The sequence below is a fragment of the Enhydra lutris genome, unplaced genomic scaffold, assembly GCF_002288905.1.
Source record: "Enhydra lutris kenyoni isolate GAN:26980312 unplaced genomic scaffold, ASM228890v2 scaffoldscaffold21, whole genome shotgun sequence".
NCBI classification, from domain to species: domain Eukaryota; kingdom Metazoa; phylum Chordata; class Mammalia; order Carnivora; family Mustelidae; genus Enhydra; species Enhydra lutris.
Genome location: NW_019154105.1, coordinates 26,242,143 through 26,263,701, shown reverse-complemented (window position 1 = coordinate 26,263,701; position 21,559 = coordinate 26,242,143). Strand labels below are relative to the sequence as shown.

Here is a 21,559-nt window from a genome sequence, read left to right as displayed (position 1 = left end):
GACTGGTCAGTGGCTGTCCCTGAGATGTGGAAAACCAGAAGAGAAGCAGGTTGAGGAATAAATGTACTGAGTTCAGTTAAGACACAGGTTTTTGTTTTGTTTTTAATTGTGGCAAAATATGTAAAATTTACCATCTTAATCATTTTTTAAGTGCACAGTTAGGTAAAGTATTTGCACAACATTGTATGACCAATCTCCAGAATTTTCATCTTGCAAAACTGAAACTTTATATCCATTAAACAACAACTCCCCATTTCCCCTTCCCGCTGGTTGGCTTTTTCACTTAGAATAATAACAGCAAGATTTGCCTAACATATGTGTCAGAATTTTCTTCCTTTTTAAGGCTGAGTTATATTCCGTTGTATATATCATTTTGTGTACCACATTTTCTTTATCCAGTCATCTGTCAATGGACATTTGGAATGCTTTCACATTTTGTCTATTGTGAATAGTGCTGCTGGTTACATGGGTATACAAATAACTCTTTGAGACCTTGCTTTCAGTTTTGTTAGATATGTACCCAGAAGCAGAATTGCTAGATCATATAGTAATTCTAGTTTTAATTTTTTGAGGACCCTCTGTTTTCCATAGCTGCTGTACCATTTTAGATTCCCAGCAACAAGGCACAAATTAGATTCTAATTTCTCTACATTTGCACCAACATTTGTTATTTTCTGTTGTTGTTTTGATACTAGCCATCCTAGCCAGTGTGGGAATTCATTGTTTTGAAGGTACTGTGGGACTCCAGGTGGAAACATCTAGTAAGCAGTTGATTGTATGATTGTGGATTGCAGAAGAGAAGTCTGATAATTTAGGAATTAACAGCAAACGGGGGTGCTTGAGATTGCTTAAAGACAGTACAAAAAAGAAAGACAAAGAGAGGGATGGACAGATCTCTGAGCAACATTTCCAGGTCTGCTAAAGAAGTGAAACCAGTGAGTAGACCTATGGGGGAAACAAGTTTGAAAGAGAACAGAGTAATTGACAGTGGCAAGTGTCAGAAAAGTGAAAAATGAGATGGAATCTAAAAGAGGGGGGAGGAAGAACATGAAATTGGGGTCAAAGAAAATAGCCTGGCCCCTAAAATTCAAGGAAGGAACAGTTTTATGATATAATAAGATCCAGAGCATAGCCTTGAATGTGGACTGACAAAGTGGAGTAATTGGAGGTTGCTGAATAATTGGATTCTAGAAGGTCAAAAAATATCAAACAAGCAGGATGTGCAAGTCACTCATGATGCCAAGTAGTAGAGAAAAATAAGGTTGTGGATTAGACTCCAACATTATATATGTGAATGAGGGGACCTGAAAAGGAAAAGGTAGAAGTAGTAAATGACGGTGCTAAGTACTGGCAAGAAGGAGGATATTTACAGGAAAGTGGAACCATAATGTTCCAGGGGTGACCCACAAGAACCAAGAATATGACAATGCTGCCTCCCAGTTCTACAGTAGAATAGAATGAAGGGAAATGGTGGGCATCTGGTATAGAAAGAGTAGGAGAAGTGCTGCCCTTGGAAGGAAGTTAGATTTCAGCTTCAGTGAATGAGTAAAGACATCCTTCTGCTAAAATATTGAGAATATTGGACATGTACATGTAATGGACAAAGGTAGGCACCAAGAGGTGAACGTAGAGTTGGGATGTAGGCCTGAAGACATGGGGAGGGAATAAGCACAGAGAATGTGAGGGAATGATACTAAAAGTGTTGACAAAGAGTGACTAAGAATGAGGAGATGTGGAAGACCCTGGAAGGTTGTGTACTGCATGACCCGTATGGCCACATGGAATCCCAGGGCTACCAGATCATGAAGGGACTCATAGGTCACATGGTAGGATGTCTGAGTTTTAGTTTATGTGTAATAGGAAGCCACTGAAATGTTTGTGTTACTTGAAAGACAGTGAGGCAGTAGAAATGGAAGGAATTAGACAGATTTGGAATATATTTTACAGAGAGAAGAACTATGAGTCTGGCTAGTAGGCTTTCTTCAGTGTGAGAAGGACTCATAAGGGAAAGAGAGGAATCAAGGGTCATTCTTCGGGTTTTGGCTGGAACAATGTTGGATGATGGTTATTGATACTAAGAGGGAGTATGGGAGGGGGATAGGACAGGTTTCAGAGGGCAATTCACAAGTTCTGTTTGGGGATAAATTTCCCATGCCTATTAAATATCCAAGGGAGACATCAGTGAAGAATTGGGGTAAGCTCAAGGAAAAGTTGAGACTGCAGATAGAAAGCTGGAAGTCATTGACTGTCAATGACACATATCACATAGGTAGTATTAAAAGTCATGGGATTAGGGGTGTCTGGCTGGCACAGTCTCTTAAGCACCTGGCTCTTGATTTTAGCTCAGGTTGTGATCTCAGGGTCTTTTTTTTTTTTTAAAGATTGTATTTATTTATTTGACAGACAAAGATCACAAGCAGGAAGAACAGCAGGCAGAGGGGGGGTGGTGAAGCAGGCTCCCTGCTGAGCAGAGAGCCCAGTGCGGGGCTTGATCCCAGGACCCTAGGATCATGACCTGAGCTGGAGGCAGAGTTTTTAACCCACTGAGCCACCCAGGTACCCCACTGATCTCAGGGTATTACGATCGAGCCCCATGAGGAGACTATGTCAGGATCCATGCTCAGTGGGGAGTCTGCCTGAGATTCTCTACCTCTCCGCTGGTCCCTCCCTCTGCTCATGTTCTCCTTCTCTCTCTCTCTCCCAATTAAATAAGTTAATCTTAAAAATCTGGCAGACAGGGTAGAGAAGAGAATCCAGGAAAAACCCATTTCTTGCTGTCAGACATTATGGTGGGGTCAAATGGATTTCTGCTGAAATTGCTTGCTTAAGATAATCAGATTTACCTTATTTCAATGTGATTTGTACTTCTTTGCTCAAAATAAATAACAATTATTTCCTATTCCTCATAAAATCAAGCACATCTCCCTTCACCTAATTTCTAAGTCCTTCATATTCAATATTTGGGTTAAGGATTTACTGAGCACTTAGCTGGTGAATACAGGAATAAATTTGTTCTCACCTTTAAAGAAAGTACAGTTTATATGATAGTATACATGCAAGTAGATGACACAATTTTCCAGAATGAACTAGGAATATAAGATTTTGTATTAAAATATGTCAGAATGTAGAGGAAGATGGATAATTGGGGCTTAATTCCCCATTGAAGTATCTAGAAAGGAAGGAAAAAACTCTACGTTCAGGTCGTTCAATGGACGAAAGGCCTAAACCATAGCATAGCACCATTTTGCCTCTAATATGTTAAATGCTTTGACATTTGAAACCTCATTTAGCTTTGTTATCCTTCCAGGAAGCAGGTGTAATATGTTATTTTAACATGTCAATTTACTGATGAAGAAACTGAAGAACATTGAGATTTAAGTGGCATAACTAAAGTTGTCAGTAAAGAACATAGTTGGGCCAAATGCCACATTCATGCAAAACACATTTATGAGTACTCACCATCTAATAGCTACTGAGCAAGGCACTTTTATTTGATCTTCACGTCTTGCCATCATTTTAATCATCACCTATTAAGCAACCCCTTTTCGTACTTCCCGGAGATAGATACATTAAAACTGATGCCTTGTTGTTTTTGGTTTTGCTTTTTTTTTTTCTTTTAAGATTTTGTTTGCTTATTTGACAGAGAGAGACACAGCAAGAGAGGGAACACAAGCCTGGGGAGTGGAAGAGAGAAGCAGGCTCCCCACTGAGCAGAGAGCCCAATGCAGGGCTCCATCCCAGGACCCTGGGATCCTGACCTGAGCCTAAGGCAGAGGCTTAACAACTGAGCCACACAGGCGCCTCCCTTTTTTTTTTTTTTTTTTTTTGCTGAGAACCAACACACACACACACCCACTGATAAAATGGAAAACAAATAAATATAGTCAGAATCTATGGAATATTGTAGTTTGATAAGTTCATAAGTTTATATAATATCTTCAAACTATCTATCTTTTAATTCTTCCCTGGTGAATAGAGAGAAAAAGACATCTTTAACTAAGGAAGCTTATCCAGGCAAAGAACTCAGTTTAAAAGCAAGGAAGGAAGAGGCCTTTTCAGAGTGGCTATTAGTGATTTATGGGCTTCTCTGCTTGTGAAAATCTTTATTTTCAAAGCTTAGCTTCAATGCTACCTCCACCATAAAGGTGATTCTGATGCTTCAGTAAATATTCATCAACTCTTCCGTTTGAGTAGAGTCTTGAAAGACAAGCTTATTTTGGGTAGCTGAACGGAGCAAGATGATTCTCAGCAGAAGGCAGTTGTCTTTTCCACGAAACCACCAAAGTTCATTATAGACTCATGGATTCACAAATAGACAGGACTATGAGCTTGCGTTATGATACTCCGAAGCAGAATGTAAAATCCTCATTCCATTACTGTCAGTCCAGGCCAAGATCTACTGAGTGTTAGGTGCCATATCACAAATAAGTGACATATAAGAAGTTGCCCTGTTTGAAGGAGGACTTCATCTAGTGAAAGTCCTAGGGAGGGGCTCCTGGGTGGCTCAGTGGGTTAAAGCCTCTGCCTTCAGCTCGGGTCATGATCTCAGGGTTCTGGGATCGAGCCCCACATCGGGTTCTCTCTGCTCAGCAGGGAGCCTGCTTCCCCCTCTCTCTCTGCCTGCCTCTCTACTTGTGATCTCTCTCTGTCAAATAAATAAATAAAATCTTTTAAAAAAAAAAAAAGTCCTAGGGAAACAGATATGTAGTCAAATAATCACTATAGGACGTGATAGGCACAGGCCATAGAAGCAACAGGGTGTAAAAGAGTGTACTACCCTGCCTACCCTCCAATCACTCTGATTTCTTCTATATCCTCTTTCTCACTCCTTCCACCCCAGTTCATTTGGGGTTCCTTGAATGCACGAAGTATGTTTCTGCCTTAGGGCCTCTGCACTTCTATTCTTTCTGTCTGATAGGGCTTCACCCAGAAATCTACGATGGCTTACTTCTTTTCTCCATTTAGCTCTCTACCCTTAGGTCACCTTATTAGAATAGTTTTCCCCTGACCTCTTGACATGAAATTGCACCTAATCCTTATTTATCATTCTTTCCTAGGTCCCCCATCCTACTCTTATTTATAATCCTTATCACAGCTTGGCATACTGTACATTTATGTGTTTATTTTCTGCCTTTCCTCATTGGAGTGAAAGCTTCACAAGAGGAAGGACTTTTATTTACTCACTGCTGAATCTACATAGCCTAGAAGAGCCCCTGGCACATGGTAGACTCTTCATAAATATTTATAGTACAAAGAAATGGCAGGAGATAAAGTGGAATTCAGGAAAGATATCACAATGTTGGCCATACCTCATTAGAGTTTAGAACTATGGAAAGGATTATCCTAATCAGGTGAGACTGGGCCTAGCAATTGAATCTTCAAAGGAAGGTGGTGTTGGGGGTGGGTATTAAAACCACAGGATTTGTTTAAATAATGGGAGATGATGTGCCATTTTGGGGATGTAAACATTTCCTTTGTGTTTCTATTAAAGCATATCCACATTTTACTCTTATAGGGGAGTGAATTAAGACCCTTCAGACTTTCTCAATAAAGTGAGAGCTCTTCAAGGGCAAGGACTATGCTTTACTCCTATCTTTACTTTCCGAGTTCTTAAACAGCAGATATTCAACAATTGTTATATGAAGAACAATATTTAGTGACGGGACAGCAAGTAAATCCATTGATTGATTTGTAAACTAGAATGAATTTCTCTCTGTTGAAAAGTGAGAGTCCTGTTTGAAAACTTTTGGACCAAAAGAAACTTTAGAGATCATCAAATTCAGCTTTTCCATTTTAAGGATGAGAAAACTGAAGCAAAGAGAAGTTAATTACCTGAGATCATGCAACTAGGTAGTCACAGTTAAGAACTAGAACACCAATTTTGACCCATCTATCGTCTTCTCCCTGAAAAATGTGTTCAAAAGTAGCCTGAAAATGTGGCATTATCTACTAAAATAAAAATTGCACATACTCTATGATCTTGGAGAAATACTTGTATAGACCTGCAAGAAGTCATTTACAAGGTTATTCATTGTAGTGTTTTGGTTTTTTGGTTAAAGTGAAACGTTGAAAGCAATCTAAATGTACATCACTAGGGAAATAACCATATTCATTTTGTGATAGCCATGCTATAGGAATATTGAGAAGCATTTAAAATGAATATAGTTTGAATATATTAACATGGAAAGGCTCTCCAAAACACTGTTAAAAAAAAAAAAACACAACAATCCGCATAATGATATACAGTATTGTACCCTTTAAGACTCTTTAATCTCAAGTTCTTCCACCAAAAGCACATAACGTAAATGTATAGATTATCTGAGGATTCACACCAAACAGTCAACAAGGGATACTTCTGCAAGGAAGGGTAGTGGATGAGGGGGTCTTCGACCTTAACTGTAATGTTTTATTTTACCAAAGAGAATGCGTTTTTCATTAGCTTGACTTTCGTTTGCCCTTAAAACTGAATTTTCAACAAAGTAGACATGAATTATGCTTTCTCTAATGAGAAACGGGAGCGATAAGGTAATAATTCTGTATTAAGGCTGACACAATCCATGAAGAACGAAAACAAGAGCTTTCATAAGATTAAAAAACGGAAAAACAGTTGAGAAGAGAAAGAAAGCATCAAGGGGATAAGGAAACAATGGTGCACTAGGCAAAGGCAATAGGATTATTAGAGGAAAGGTTGGGGGAGGGGAACCCTTGCCGATTCTGGACGCCGCCAAGGGAGAAAACCACGCTAAAAAGGCAAAGCGCGCTTCCACAGGGGCGGAGCCAACTACGGCGCGCAAGCGCAACCGGGCCCAGGTGGACGGCGCCGCGGAAGCGAAGCCTCCTAAAGACGCCGCGGCGCTGGGCTGCTGCTGCGCGTGCGCAGGCGGAGCGCCGCTGGAGCCGTCTTGTTTGCAGCCTCCTACGCCGCGGCCGCCTTTCTGAGATTTGAGTCTCGCGCTTTCTTCGTTCGCTCGCCGGCGGGTTCGCGCCCCTCTCGCGCCCCTGGGCAGCGAGGCTGGGAAGGGGTTGGAGGGGGCTGTTGATCGCCGCCTTTAAGTTGTGCTCGGGACGGCCATGTCGGCCGGCGAGGTCGAGCGCCTAGTGTCGGAGCTGAGCGGCGGGACCGGAGGGGATGAGGAGGAAGAGTGGCTCTATGGCGGTACGGAACTTCCTGTCCCTTCTCTCACTCCCGGGTTCTCTCAGGCCTTCCCTCGCGGCCCGCAAACGGCCGGCGTCCCGGGCCCCTCACGCCGCCGCTGGGGCCTCTTGTACGGAGCCTCCTCCGGCCTGACTTAGGCCGAGCGATGCGTGCACGTTCCCTGGCCTCCCCTCGCCCTCCCCTTACGCGCAGCCCGCGCCCCCACTGCGCAGCCACCCCGGGGCGGTCGGGCTGGGCGCGGGGCCAGGCCTCTGCCTCGCCCTCCTCCCCGCGAGGGCTTCCCGGCCGCCTGGTCTCCGCGCTCTTTCCCCTACTGTTTACCTCCATTCTGAGCTCTGTTGGTGTGTCTCTTCTTGCCCCTTGGCTGTAGGATACCCTCCCCGTCCCTTTCGTTCAGAAACAGTCTTTCTGTAATAATAGCTAAATAAAGTTGATGCTGTAAAACTAACGTCTTGTTTCTTGATGGTCAGTTTGTATGGAATGCACCTGCAAGGGTACCTCCTTGTCTGAAAGTCGTGCTTTAAAAATAATTAATTAAGAGAGAGAGAGAAAGAGATGGAATACATTATGGCCCATAAAGAAAACCCCGAATGTCTCCTGTATTAAGGTGAAGTTTTTCATTTTTAAGAGAGTGCTCTTTAACCCACATCATTAAAAGTATTTCATGTCCCTTAGGCTTATAGTTTTCACTTATTTCGTATGTATCTTTTTTCCCCAAAATAAGTTCGGTGCACTTTGTACTGCCCTCTTGAAAGGGACTTGGTATCTGGTTTTTAACTTTTCATTAAGTCACAGTCTCTTCTTGTCTGTTAATGATAACTAGATTTGAAAGTTAATATGTGTTCCTTGCCTAAAATGTATATTCTTTAGTAAAAGTGCACGTTTGGGCATCATGCAGCTCCTTGATGCTGTGACTTTGACAAACTTTGATTTTGACAGACTTGTAAAATTCATTACTTTTGGTGGCAAGATTTAACATTAGTCATATTCTTTGAAATGTAAATGTGTAGGGTTTCCTTAACAAAGATCTAGAAATAGTTAATGCCTCTTAAATTAAGCTTAATTTTATACAAGTACAGTCTGATTTTTTTTTTTTCATAAAAGACATATTTTGTTAAGTCATTATAAGGTGATCTAACTTTGGATGTGCTTATAGGCCCATGGGACGTGCATGTGCACAGTGATTTGGCAAAGGACCTAGGTTAGTGCTTGTGATGATCACTTCAGATTTTCATAATACTGGTTTCTTTAATAGTGGTTTGTTTGTTAATTTTATTTATTTATTTATGTATTTTTTTTGGTAGATGAAAATGAAGTTGAAAGGCCAGAAGAAGAAAATGCCAGGTTAGTGGAATTTGTTGTTGATGTTTATACAGATTGTATGATACAGTGATTCTGCAACAAATTGTCAGAATTGTTTCATTGTAATCATTAGCTTGAATACAGCATATTGACTGAAGGTTCAAAGACATTGAATCCTTTAGAGTTGATTTCTATTTCAGGACCTAATCAGTTCTGTTTATTTGCTAGTAGCTTAGGGGACAGAATTTTTGAAGTAAGGGTTTGAATACTCTTCACTATTAAGTAACTTTGTACTCTTAAGTGAGCATAGTAGTGGAGTATCAACATAACCGTTAGACTAATAAAAAAATTTCAAAAAAAAATTTTTTGATTAAAAGAATCCTTTAAATAACTTTTTGCAACTTATTAGTAAGGTGGTAGTGCACTTTGGTTATAATTTCAACATTTTGTATTTAAATTCAAAGTGGAATTAATGAATCTGTTATAAGATTGATTCCTTTTGTTAGACTGCTAGAAAGATTTGAGTATCATTTACAGAACATGTAAACAGCTTGAAACATCTAGATTTCAGAACAACTCACACAGACAAGTACAGGGATATGCTGACATTACTCATCAAATCTAATATCAATGACTTAATGTCACCTAATGGGGAAGGGATGGTTAAAAAAAGATCTTTTAAAGAATATTTGGGTTTAGAAAGTGGAGGAAGTATCACTCTGCATCCCTCAGAATAGGATGGCTACCATCAAAAAGAAAGTAACAGGTGTTGGTGAAGATATGCAGAAGTTAGAACTATCATCACTGATGGCAGAATTGCGAAAAGGTGCAGCTGTTTTAGAAAACAGTTCATCAGAAGGTTAAACATAGTTACTATATGACGCAGGAATTTCACTTCTACAGATATGCCTTGGAAAATTGATACATATTTACACAAAAACTTACACATGAATATTCCTAGCAGCATTGTCTATAATAGCCAAAAAAATGGAAATAAAAGTCCATCAAATGTTGAATGGATAGATAAAATATGGTATATCCATATCATGGAATACTATGTGGCAGTAAAAAGAAATGAAGTATTGATACCTGTTACAATGTGGGTGAACCTTGAAAACATTATGCTAAGCTGAAGAAGCCAGTCCCAAAGAACTGAATATTGTATGGTTCAATTAAAATAAATGTACAGAATAGGCAAATCTGTAGAGACAGAGTGGTTGCCAGGACTGAGGTCACGGGAAAATGGGGAGTGATTACTGATACATACAAGGTTTCTTATTCAGGTGATGAAAATGTCCTGAAGTTAGGCAGTTGTAATGGTTGCACTATTCTGTATATTCTATAAATGTGAAAAGCCATTCAGTTGAATGTTTCAAATTGGTGGGTTTTGTGGTATATGAAATCTACTTCAAAGCTGGTAGGGGTATACCTTACAGATACTGTGGGTTCAGTTCCACAGCAATAAAGTGAGTCAGATGAATTTTTTGGTTTCCAGGTGCATATCAAAGTTTTGTTTATAGTGGAATCTCTTAAGTGTGATAGTATTATGTCGAAAAAACAATGTACATACCTTAATTAAAAAGTATTTTCACACTAAAAAAAAATCCCAACCATTGTCTGAGCTTTCAGCAAGTCCTGTTTTTGCTGGTTACAGGGTCTTGCTTTGAAATTGCTGATGATCAGGGTGGTTGTTGCTGAAGGTTGGGGTGGCAATTTCTTATAAGACAACAGTGAAGTTTGCCACATCCATTGACTCTTCCTTTTATGAACAGTTGGTTTTTCTGTAGCAGTGATGCTGTTTGATAGCATTTTACTCACAGTAGACCCTCCTTCCGAATTGAAGTCAGTCCTCCCAAACTCCGCTGCTGTTTTATCAACTAAGTTTAGGTAATATTTTGAATCCTTTTTTGGCCATTTCAACAGTCTTCACCGCATCTTTACCAGGAGTAGGTTCCATGTCAAGAAACCACTTTTTTTTTTTTTGCTCACCCAGAAGATGCAACCACTCATCTGTTCTGGTTTTATCATGAGCCTGCAACAATGCAGTCTCGTCTTCAGGCTCCACTTCTCATTCTTGTTCTCTTGTTATTTCCATCACACCTGCACTTCCTTCCTCTGCTGAAGTCTGGAACCCCTAAAGTCCTCCATGAGGTTTGGAATCCACTTCTTCCAAACTCCTGTTCATGTGGCTATTTGGATCTTTCTCCATGAATCATGAATGTTCTTAATGGCATCTCGAATGATGAAGATGATGCATCCTTTCCAGAAGGTTTTCAACTTACTTTGCCCATATCCGTCAGAGGAATCGCTCTGTCTGTGGCAACTGTAGTCCTATGAAATGTTTTTCTTCAGTAGTAAGACTTGAAAGTCTAAATGAGTCCTTGATCCATGGGCTGCAGAATGAATATTTTGTTATGAGGCATGAAAACATTAATCTTATTACTGTATGTCTCAACAGAGAGAGAGCTCTTAGGTGACTGGGTGCATTGTGGATGGGCAGTAATATTTGGAAAGGAATCCTTTTTTCTGAGCAGTAGACTCATCGGTGCGCTTGAAATGTTCAGTAAATTATGTTGTCAGCAGACGTGCTGTCGTCAGGCTTTGTTGTTCCATTTGTACAGCACAGGCAGAGTGGAGTTAGGTTAATTCTTAAGGGCCCTAGGACTTTCAGAATGGTGAGCATTTGCTTGAGCTTAAAGTCACCAGCTGCATTAGCCCCTCACCAGAGAGTCAGCCTCTCCTTTGAAACTTTGAAACCGGGCCTTGACTTCTTTCCAGCTGTGAAAGTCCGCAATGGCATCTCCTTCCAACAGAAGGCTATTTTGTCTCCATGAAAATCTGCTGTTTAGTGTGGCCGCCTTTCTGAATTCCCTTAGCTGGGTCTTCTGGGGAACTTGCTCCCCCTTCTCCATCAGCACGTGCTGCTTCACCCACCCTGCACTTTGTGTTCTGGAGATGGCTTCTTTCCTCAGACCTCATGCACCAGCCTCTGATGACTTCACACTATTTTTCTACAGCTAACTCACCTCTGTCAGCCTTCATAGAATTGAAGAGGGTTGTAAGGGCCTTGCTCTGGATTAGCCTTTGGCTTAAGGGAATACCGTGGCTGATTCGGTCTTCTCTCCAGACCACTCAGACTTTCTCCGTATTAGCAGTAAGGTGTTTTTACTTTCTTGCCATTCATGTGTTCACTAGAGTTTAGCACTTTTAATCTTCTCTAAGAACTTTTCTCTGCATTTACACATTTGCCAACTGGTGCCTGCCTTCGACATGCCTTCCTCCCTAAACTTAATTAAAGTGAGAGGCGTGTGGACTCTTACCCTTGAACTCTTAGACACCTTAGAGTGTTATAAATTGAACTAATTTCATTATTGTGCTTCAGGGACTAGGGAGCCTAAGGAGAGGGAGGGAGACAGGTGATGGTTGGTCAGTGGAGCAGTCAGAACACACACAGTATTCAGTGATTAAGTTCACCGTCTTAAATGTTTGCGATTCATAGCTACCAGAACAGGTACAATAGTAACATCAAGCAGATCGCCATAACAAATACAATATTGAAAAAGTTTGAAATATTGCAAGAGTACCAAAATGTGACAGACACAAAGTGAGCAAACACTGTTGGAAAAATGGCACTGATAGGTGATATGCTGTTATCACAAACTTCAATTTGAAAAACTTAGCTGGGAAGTATAATAGAGCAAAGCATGACAACGTGAGGTATGTCTGCATTTTTAAAAAAGTAAATGGAGGGAAGAAGTGAGACATGGAAATAGAATTAACTTAAGGGATGCTGAAAGGGATTCTTCTTCACTTAAAAATATCCCCTGATTTGGAAGTTTTTTTTCACTCATTGCTATATTGTGAAATTTTATCATTAAAATCTGTGTATACAACCCAGTTCCTAACCCTAATCTTACTCACAAAGTTGTAATTTGTGTAGCTTATAGTTATAAAAGTCATTACAGTTTTTTCATACCCTGTTTTTTAATTGTTCAGGAATCACTGGGTAGTGTTACAGATTCACAGTTAAATGCAGTTTTTTTGTGAGCTAATCTATTCCCTTAATTTTGTTGGTATAAGTTCTTGGTTGTAATTCTTAAGGCTTATTTTCTGATTGCACATTTTTTAATTTTTCTATATTCAGCTTGTTTAAATGTATTGGAGGGAAGTCTTCTATCTTCCCTGAGTATTACTGTCAAATGTCTCTGTATTCTTTACTAAAATTTTATTTGAAGAGCTTATACGTTTATTTTATCCTATGGAAAATTTCAACCCATAAAGCTTAATTTTTCTAGGGAAAGCTTATAATTTTGTATTTCTAGCATTTTAATGGTGATAGGGAATTAAAACTTCAGAAAGTACTGGGGAAGGCATGTTCACCAAACCTGTGTTCTAGTATTTAGCTTGGTACATCATCACCTTGCCCTAACTGAGCAGAGTCCTTGCTATGAGAGTTCTCCCCAGCTTTTTGGTGTCTGGTTCATTGTTAAAACATCCTAACCATCGCATTGTGCTGTCTCCAATTTTGTCATGTTTTATTTGTCCCAAGTTTTGGCTAAATATACTGTTTCGTGGCAAACTGAACTTGTTTCTGGCTACCTAGAAACTTAATTAAGCAGGAGCTAAGTGTACTAAAGAATTATAGTTGTATATTTGTTTTCTTGGGTCAAGAAGTATCACAAGTAAAACTTAACATTTAAATTTTCAGTTTGTTTTGTTTTAAAGATTTTATTTGAGAGAGAGAGAAAGAGAGAGCATGACGGGGAGAGGGTCAGAGGGAGAAGCAGACTCCTTGCCGAGCAGGGAGCCATTGTGGCACTTGATCCCAGGACTTCAGGATCATGACTTGGGCTGAAGGCAGTTGCTTCATCAACTGAACCACCCAGGCGCCCGATTAAATTTTCAGTTTTTAATCTTTCATTTTTGCTTTACATGAGGATTGTATTGTAAAATACCACGTAGGGATTAAATTGATGTATATAGAAACTGCTTGGCACAAAGTAGGGTGTAGAAGAGATAAGCAGAAATCTAATGAAAAGATGTTTGAACTATATCAAGATCTGGAGGTTTTTCGTAGAAAACCTACTAAATATGAGTTAGTTGCTTTGCCCTTGGGTTTCTTTACTATAAAGTGAGGTTAATGGCTAGTTGCCACTATAGAAACATAATTATTAAAATATAAGAAGCCAATTATACTACAGTACTACAAGTTTTATTTGGTAATTATTGACCATATGCTTGAGTCTCATGAGAAAAGAGGGGTTTATTATTTTATATCACTTTTGCTTTAATATGGCAAATTCAGGTATTGATTGGCCTTCAAAAAGTAATTTGTTTTTTAATGCATCAAAATTAGGCCTGGAGCTACTAATTGGCATCAAATGGAAAGGCAGTCTTACGTGAAGATAAACTTTTTTTTTAAATCTTAAAATGTATCTTTTATGGGGGCGCCTGGGTGGCTCAGTGGGTTAAGCCGCTGCCTTCGGCTCAGGTCATGATCCCAGGTCCTGGGTTCGAGCCCCACATCGGGCTCTCTGCTCAGCAGGGAGCCTGCTTCCTCCTCTCTCTCTGCCTGCCTCTCTGCTTACTTGTGATTTCTCTCTGTCAAATAAATAAATAAAATCTTTAAAAAAAAAAATGTATCTTTTATGAAATAACGTATATCCAATAGTTAGGCTAAATAAAATTAAGTGTGATGCATATTTTTAAAATAATAAAAAACTTGAATTATAGCCCATTGTCAGATTTGCAATTTGACATCCTTTGGCAGTTCTGTTCTACTTTGAATGTTGAATATGGGTGTTATGCAGAGCAGTAGGAATAGCAGAATAGCACACAAAGCTTTTGCCATCCTTTTTCTTTTCCAGTGGAGATAATAATTTTAGGAAACTATGAGAGCTTTTAAAAAATACTAGTATACTCTGTCTGTACTTCTGAAAAGTAATACCAGATTGTGCGCTTATTTCTGTTGTTTGTAGTGCTAATCCTCCATCTGGAATTGAAGACGAAACTGCTGAAAATGGCGTGCCTAAACCGGTAACATAAGGCTTTGAAATTTAGTTACTTCTCTGTTTAAAGTCTTTATAGTAGTTTCCCCTTCACTTAGGAAGAAAGCCACAAATTGAACATGACTTTCAGTGTCCGGCGTGATCTGGACTGCTCTTATATTCCACCTCATCTGGTGCCATCAGAAGCACAGTGGTGAGAGGCAGTAGTGGGAAGAGACTTTCCATGAAGTAAGAGGAGCATGTGCGAAGGCTTGAAGCTGACTGCTATCAAGGAACTGAGTGATTGTAGCTCAACTAAAGAGATCATAGTGAACCTCATTTTCAAGGAAAACATTAAGTCCCATAGCCCAAATTTGATTATTGGAATAATATATTTTTACATAAATATGTGATATTCTCTAACTTCAGTCATGCCTGTTAAAAGTGTTGTTTTGGGGGGGGTGAACACGTATTATTGGTTTTACGAATATTTTAACATTCTGATCCTATGAAAAGAAGGAAATCATTATTCTACAGGTTTGAACTTGTATACAAAAAAATAGTTTGCCTAGGTGACCTACTTTTTTGTTTACTATTCTGTGACTAAGCACAAAATTGCCTTTTAGAGCCAAAATAAAGCCTTTGTAAATAGTCCCACTTTATGCTCCTAGAAACAAAGTAATCCCTCAATCATCTGCATCCAGGGACTCTTCTAACTGTAAATGAATGACAAGAATAACTGAACTGCTCCTTAACTGTTTGGTGTCTTTTAACCATGACTCTTAAAGTTAATTGTTTTCCTCTTCATATTCTTGATAAAAATTCCTCAGATACTTACTTTTTATAATTTCTGTTCTAAATATCTTAGTACAATGCCTTAGATTTTTTTTTTTTTTTTCAGAGAAGCAGTTGCAAATCATAGGAAAAAATACGTGAGGTGTTATTTACAAAAAGATGATGCTGAGAAAAGATTTTACATTCTTATCCTTATTTATCATGTATAATAGTTATACATGAGGTAACAGTGCTATGAAATTGTAATTTTTCTCTAAAACTGTACTTCAAAAAACACAAAATGATTACCTTTTCAGTTACTCATATTAGATGTTGAGATGAATTACTGAATGTATTTTATAATTGTTTGTTGGTGTAGAAAGTGACCGAGACTGAAGATGATAGTGATAGTGACAGTGATGATGATGAGGATGATGTTCATGTCACCATAGGAGACATTAAAACAGGAGCACCACAGTATGGGTAAGTTTGGTTTTTTTGTTGTTTTTTTGTTTGTTTTAAGATTTATTTATTTGAGAGAGAGAGAGAGAGAGAGAACGCCCGTGCATATAGGCGGGAGGGGCAGAGAGAGGGGAGACAATCTCAAGGAGACTCCCTGCTGAGTGTGGAGCCCTGCGTGGGGCTCAACCTCATGACCCTGAGATTGTGACCTGAGCTGAAACCAAGAGTTGGATACTCAACTGACTGAGCCACCCAGGTGGTAAGTTATTTTTAACTAACAGTTGTGTGCCTAAATTAAGGGTAGCATGCTTATATCAAACCAGTGGTGGTTGATTCCATTGTTTTTACGTATTTCCATCTTACCATGATGTGAAAGAAGTCTTAAAATTTCACTGTGAGTTTCTGGAAGAGTAGATCTTGAAAGTTCTCATCACAAGAAAAAATACAGAACTGTGTGGTGATGGGTGATAAGTAACTAATCATTTTTCAGTGTATACTTAGATCATTATGTTGTACACCTAAAATCAGTAGTGTTGTTTCAGTTCTGTCTCATGACAAAAAGGAATTTCACCATAAAAATATTTCTTTCTTAAAGATAGTTTATTAGATAAAATGCCATGGAAGCAGCTGTTTTTGATTTCTGAAATTAAGATGTTTTCATAATTGAGGAGTACACATTCTTTAGTTAAAGTGAGAAAACCTTAAATTACAGATTTCATCTGCATTGTTCTTCCATTGTATTATCCAAAACTGAGTTTAGGTTTTTAAAATTTTTTTGTCCAATAAAAACAGTATCAAAAAAAAATTTTTTTTTTGCTCTTCATAGTGTGTTTTTGAAGTTGTTAATTATTCTGTTGGCATTTTAAGATAATATGTTGTCTCAAGTTTTATAGTCTGTAAAACTGAATCTAGTGAATCAACTGTCATTAGCTCATTGAGCACATAAAGAATCGTAGAGAAAGGCTAGAAGGGAATATATTAAAGTACAGAATGTGATTTTGTTATGGTGGCAGAATAAGAGTCAGTATTTTTCTGTGGTTTATCAGATTAGATACATAATGTAGTGCTTGTGCATTGGGAGCATAAACTTTTCATCAGTTGCACTATAATTCATTATGCAGCCTTATCTGGAATCAAGCAATATATAGATAAATATTTTTGAATATTTTATTTCTATACTAGAGCTATTTTTTTTTTAAAGTTATTTTAGGAGCTTAAAGGTAATTCAGTTATTGTCATGGTCCATTTCACACTATAATAAGGACTCTCTATAATTTTATAACTCTAGAGATCAGGGTTGAGAAGAGACAGTAATGTTAGGGGTAGATAACTCTCAGTATTCTCATCTCCACTTAAAAAATTAATGTTGGAGATGAATGGATAAAGAAGATGTGGTATATATACACAATGGAATACTATGCAGCCATCAAAAGAAATGAAATCTTGCCATTTGCGATGACGTGGATGGAACTAGAGGGATCATGCTTAGCGAAATAAGTCAATCAGAGAAAGACAACTATCATATGATCTCCCTGAAATGAGGGAGAGGGGATGCAACATGGGGGGTTAAGGGGGTAGGAGAAGAGTAAATGAAACAAGATGGGATTGGGAGGGAGACAAACCATAAGTGACTCTTAATCTCACAAAATAAACTGAGGGTTGATGTGGGGAGGGGGGTTGAGGGGGGTGGGGTTATGGACATTGGGGAGGGTATGTGCTATGGTGAGTGCTGTGAAGTGTGTAAACCTGGAGATTCACAGACCTGTACCCCTGGGGATAAAAATAAATGTTTATAAAAAATAAAAAACAAAAACAAAATACTTACAAGAAAAAAAAATTAATGTTGGGCTTACATATAATGAAGTAGACCTTTATGTTAATAGGCCTTTGCCATCTGCATTATGCAAAAGGAACACTGTAGTCATTGTGTACGTAGTAAATACTCTTCTGTAGTTGCAAATACAAATTTTATTTTTATTTATTTGTTTATTTTTTAAAGATTTTATTTTATTTGACAGAGAGGGATCACAAGTAGGCAGAGAGGCAGGCAGAGAGAGAGGGAAAAGCAGGCTCCCTGCTGAGCAGAGAGCCCAATGCGGGGCTCGATCCCAGGACCCTAAGATCATGACCTGAGCCGAAGGCAGAGGCTTAACCCACTGAGCCACCCAGGTGCCCCAAATACAAATAATTTTACTTAACAGTTAAAGCAAATAGTGTTTATTTTATTAATATGACCAAATTTTTGGTAGAAATTGCATTCAAATATTGAATGTACATAGACTCCCATGGTACATTTTCTGAACTTTCTTTTTTTTTTTTTTTTTTTTTTTTTCTGAAAAAAGCTAACAGTTTATTATAATTTTTTACCAATCTAGGAAGTTTGCAGCCATTAGCAGTTTCATTGCAATTTTAGGTGCAACTGGGAATTCAGGAATCTCTGTGGAGTGGTTAGTGTAGTGAACCTTGTAGGTAAAATACATGCATACTTTCGATAGCCCATGTGAAGAGATCTCTCTAAAATTGACTTCATTAGTTTTGTTCTCAGCAAACCGACCTGGGCCACTCAACATGGCTTTTATTGTTCTGGATGTTAGTGTATGTTCTCTTTTTACAATAAATTCATGACCATCCAAAGATACCAATTTGACATTCATGGCATCAGGGCCTTCACAGCCACCATTAGGTTTTTATGAAATTCTACTTTACTTCCATAGGTTGTTTAGTATTTTTTTGTCATCCCTGCAGCCACTGCAGTCCTGAACTTTATTTCTTACAGCAGTTTCCAGATTCATGAAATGTAGTTATGTTGGTTCATGTTTATCACTTTAGACACTAAAGTCCTTGAGTAGAAACCATTGTTTATGTATTTCCCTTTTCCTCAAAGTGCTTTACAGGTAGTAAATATTCAGTAAATGTTTGTTGACTAAACAGCTTTTCCTCAGTATTATTTCCTCAGTATTTCAACATGAAAAATTTCAAATTATCTAAGAAAGTTGAAAGAATTGTGTGAACACCCATTTTATCCATCATTTAGATTACACAATTCACATTTTGCTGGGTTTGCTTTACCAAATATACGTGTGAATGTATGTATCTCTGTCCATGCTTCTACCCTTCAGTTGATCTACTTTTTATGTTTTTTTTTTTCTTTTTGCATTTCAGAGTAACTTATAGGTCTTTCTGAAGGGTGTAAAACTTAACCTTGATATTTCAAGATATATCTCTTGAAAACTGAAAGAGTCTATGAGAAAATAAAATTTGATGAATATTTAACTTTGTGCACAGAATTTTCAGAAGCAAATTTAAAGAGCAAATTGTATTCCAGGAACAATACTAAATGGGTTTAGCGGTTAGAAAGTACAAAATAGCATTTTTTTCAGGCAACATACTTCTGTTACAAAGTTCATTTTATCTGTAAGCTTGTACAGAGAAGTGGTTTCTTACCTTTGGGATTCCCCTTTGCTAAACACTTAAAAATGTTTGTTGGCACTACATTAGTTGATGATGAGACTATGAAAAGTAATAAAGTCATCCTTATTTACTGGAAGTAGTGAGGAAGATAGACATGTGAGCAAATACTTCCAGTGGGGTTTAAGTGCTGGAATAGAAATAGAATAGTGAATTGAAAACTTTGGGAGGAGAGTTGCTAAAAGCCTACACCTGTTGAGGAAAAGGTCCTAGAAGAGATAATATATGAACTTGTTTGAATAATTCTTGAGTCAGGAGGAAGAGGACTGATGATTTAGCAGAGGACACTACTGAGCTGTAGTTGAAGCATTGGCTTAGAGAGACTACAGGGCTGGAGAATATGGAAGATGGGAAAAGGTGATTGAAACCACTTGAGGGAGTTAGTACCTTTAAAGGTTTTTAAGTAGGTTAGTTTATTTGAAAAGATAACTTGCAGCAGTAGTTGAGGTGGACTGAATAGGAAGAAATGAATACATTTGAATTGTGCACATGAGATGATAAGCCAGACTAAGCCTGTGGCAGCAGTATAGGGATGGATGGAAAACGACGCATTGGGGTGCATAATAGCGGGAACATGGATGACTAGTTGTGGATGCAGAGTGAGATAAAGGACTCAATGACTTAGAGCTTTCTAGAGCAGTTAATTGAGTAACTAAAAGTATATTAGCATGTATGGGTAATGTAGAAGGAGTAGGTTAAAATACATTTTTTTGATGCATTTATTTTGAAGTTTCTTAAAAACCCAAATATGTAAGGTCTGGCACCTAGAGAATCCTGAGACCTCATGGGGGTCTGATGGAAGGCATCAGATCAGCTTAAGTGCAATTTTCCAAACAGCTAAGCTTCTCTACACACATGAATACCAAAGCCTTAGTTGTTTTAAAAAAGAAAAGTGATGGTGTTATTTTTTTACATTTTATTTATTTATTAGAGACAGAGAATGAGTGAGCAGGGGGAGGAGCAGCAGAGGGGGAGGGGGAGGAGAGAATGTCCTAAGCAGCCTGCACTGAGTATGGAGCCCTTCATAGGTTAAGCTCATGTGAGATTCATGACCTGAGCTGAAATCAAGAGTCGGACACTTAGCTGACTGAGCCACGCAGGCGCCCTGAAAAGTGGTGTTTTAAAGGCAAAACATGGAAGGGAAAATAGCTGGGTGGGAATCAAGAGGTTCATTTATTGAACTTATCATTAAGACTTTTATGAATACTATTTTGTTTTATCCTTAGCAGTTCTGTAAGAGGACCATTTAGAGACTACTTGATTTTTGTACATTTGGCTTTTTAAAAAACACATTTTAATTTTATTATCTCAGAGAGAGCAAGAGCAAGCAGGGGGAGGGAGAGAGGGAGAGGGAAAAGCAGACTTCCTCTGAGCAGGGAGCCCTACCCAGGGCTCAATTTCAGGACCCTGAGATCATGACCTGAGCTGAGGGCAGACACTTAACCTTGACCGAGCTGCCCAGGCGCCCCTATACATTTGACTTTTAAACAGCTAGAACTCAGATATAGATAACCCAAAAGTGTTTTTGCTGTGCTGAATTTAGATTGTTGAAATGTAAGCATTGTGGGACAGGAGCTATATTTGTTCAGGTCGTCATTCTCCTTCCTTAGCTTAGAACTATATCTGATGCATTCGTTGTATTTAAGCATTTACCGATGAATTAATGTCCTTGAAATGATTTAAACACTTCAGGATTGTATGGTAGTACTACCTGACAGTGACAGTTTAATTTGGGTTATTTCATAGTTTCTGCATTTATAGCAGTGGATCTTTATACAATTATTTGGATATTTTATTACACTTATTTTTCACTTTTTATATATCATTTTTAAGCAGAAAACTGAAAAATGATGGTGCTAATGTAAGTGAATAACTTAAGTCTCATAATTTTAGTACATTGTAGATAAAAAATGGAAATTATTAGGCAGATCAGAAATAGTGAATCTTTACAAGTCCAATTACCTGAAATTGTGAGAATAAAGGAGCAAATTAAATAACATGATTATAATGTGAGAAATATATCATTGAAAACATTGAGATCTTACTATGTTTTAGTCTGTTTTGGTTAGTGTATTTGATTTTCCTCTTCATATACGAGAATGCATTGTATGCAGAAGTAGAGAACTTTCTGTAAACCCATGTTACAGAAAATTTATACAAAATCCATGAGGTCTTAAGTGACTTAGCCAGGGTTATACAAGTAGTAATTGACAAAACTTGTATTTGAACCTGGGTCTGACTTCAGATTTTCTATTTTTTTTCCTTTGTCATGTGTATATTATATTACATTAAAAAAGTATAGCTCAATAATTTTTTCATATGTGTACATTCATATAAACATCACCCAGATCAAAATACAGAACTTTACTAGCACTCTAGGAATTTCTTTCTTATTTCTTTAGTCATTAAC

General features: G+C 38.2%; 1 protein-coding gene and 1 pseudogene across 10 annotated transcripts in view; one reads left to right on the top strand and one right to left on the bottom strand.

Moving 5' to 3' along the window:
• Positions 1-6,892: 6,892 nt before the first annotated feature.
• Positions 6,893-21,559, top strand: part of LOC111148927 (factor interacting with PAPOLA and CPSF1) — a 78,021-nt gene continuing 63,354 nt past the window's right edge. For 7 of the 10 annotated variants that reach the window (XM_022505730.1, XM_022505733.1, XM_022505732.1 and 4 more), the window contains exons 1-5: positions 6,893-7,156; positions 8,313-8,357; positions 8,461-8,500; positions 14,437-14,494; positions 15,599-15,702. In XM_022505730.1, the coding sequence (XP_022361438.1) occupies positions 7,072-7,156; positions 8,313-8,357; positions 8,461-8,500; positions 14,437-14,494; positions 15,599-15,702 (332 nt within the window). In that variant the 5' untranslated portion in view covers positions 6,893-7,071. The remainder of the gene's footprint in view (positions 7,157-8,312; positions 8,358-8,460; positions 8,501-14,436; positions 14,495-15,598; positions 15,703-21,559) is intronic. The other 3 variants (XM_022505735.1, XM_022505734.1, XM_022505726.1) reach the window with 1 other exon arrangement.
• LOC111149161 lies at positions 18,045-18,335 on the bottom strand (annotated as a pseudogene).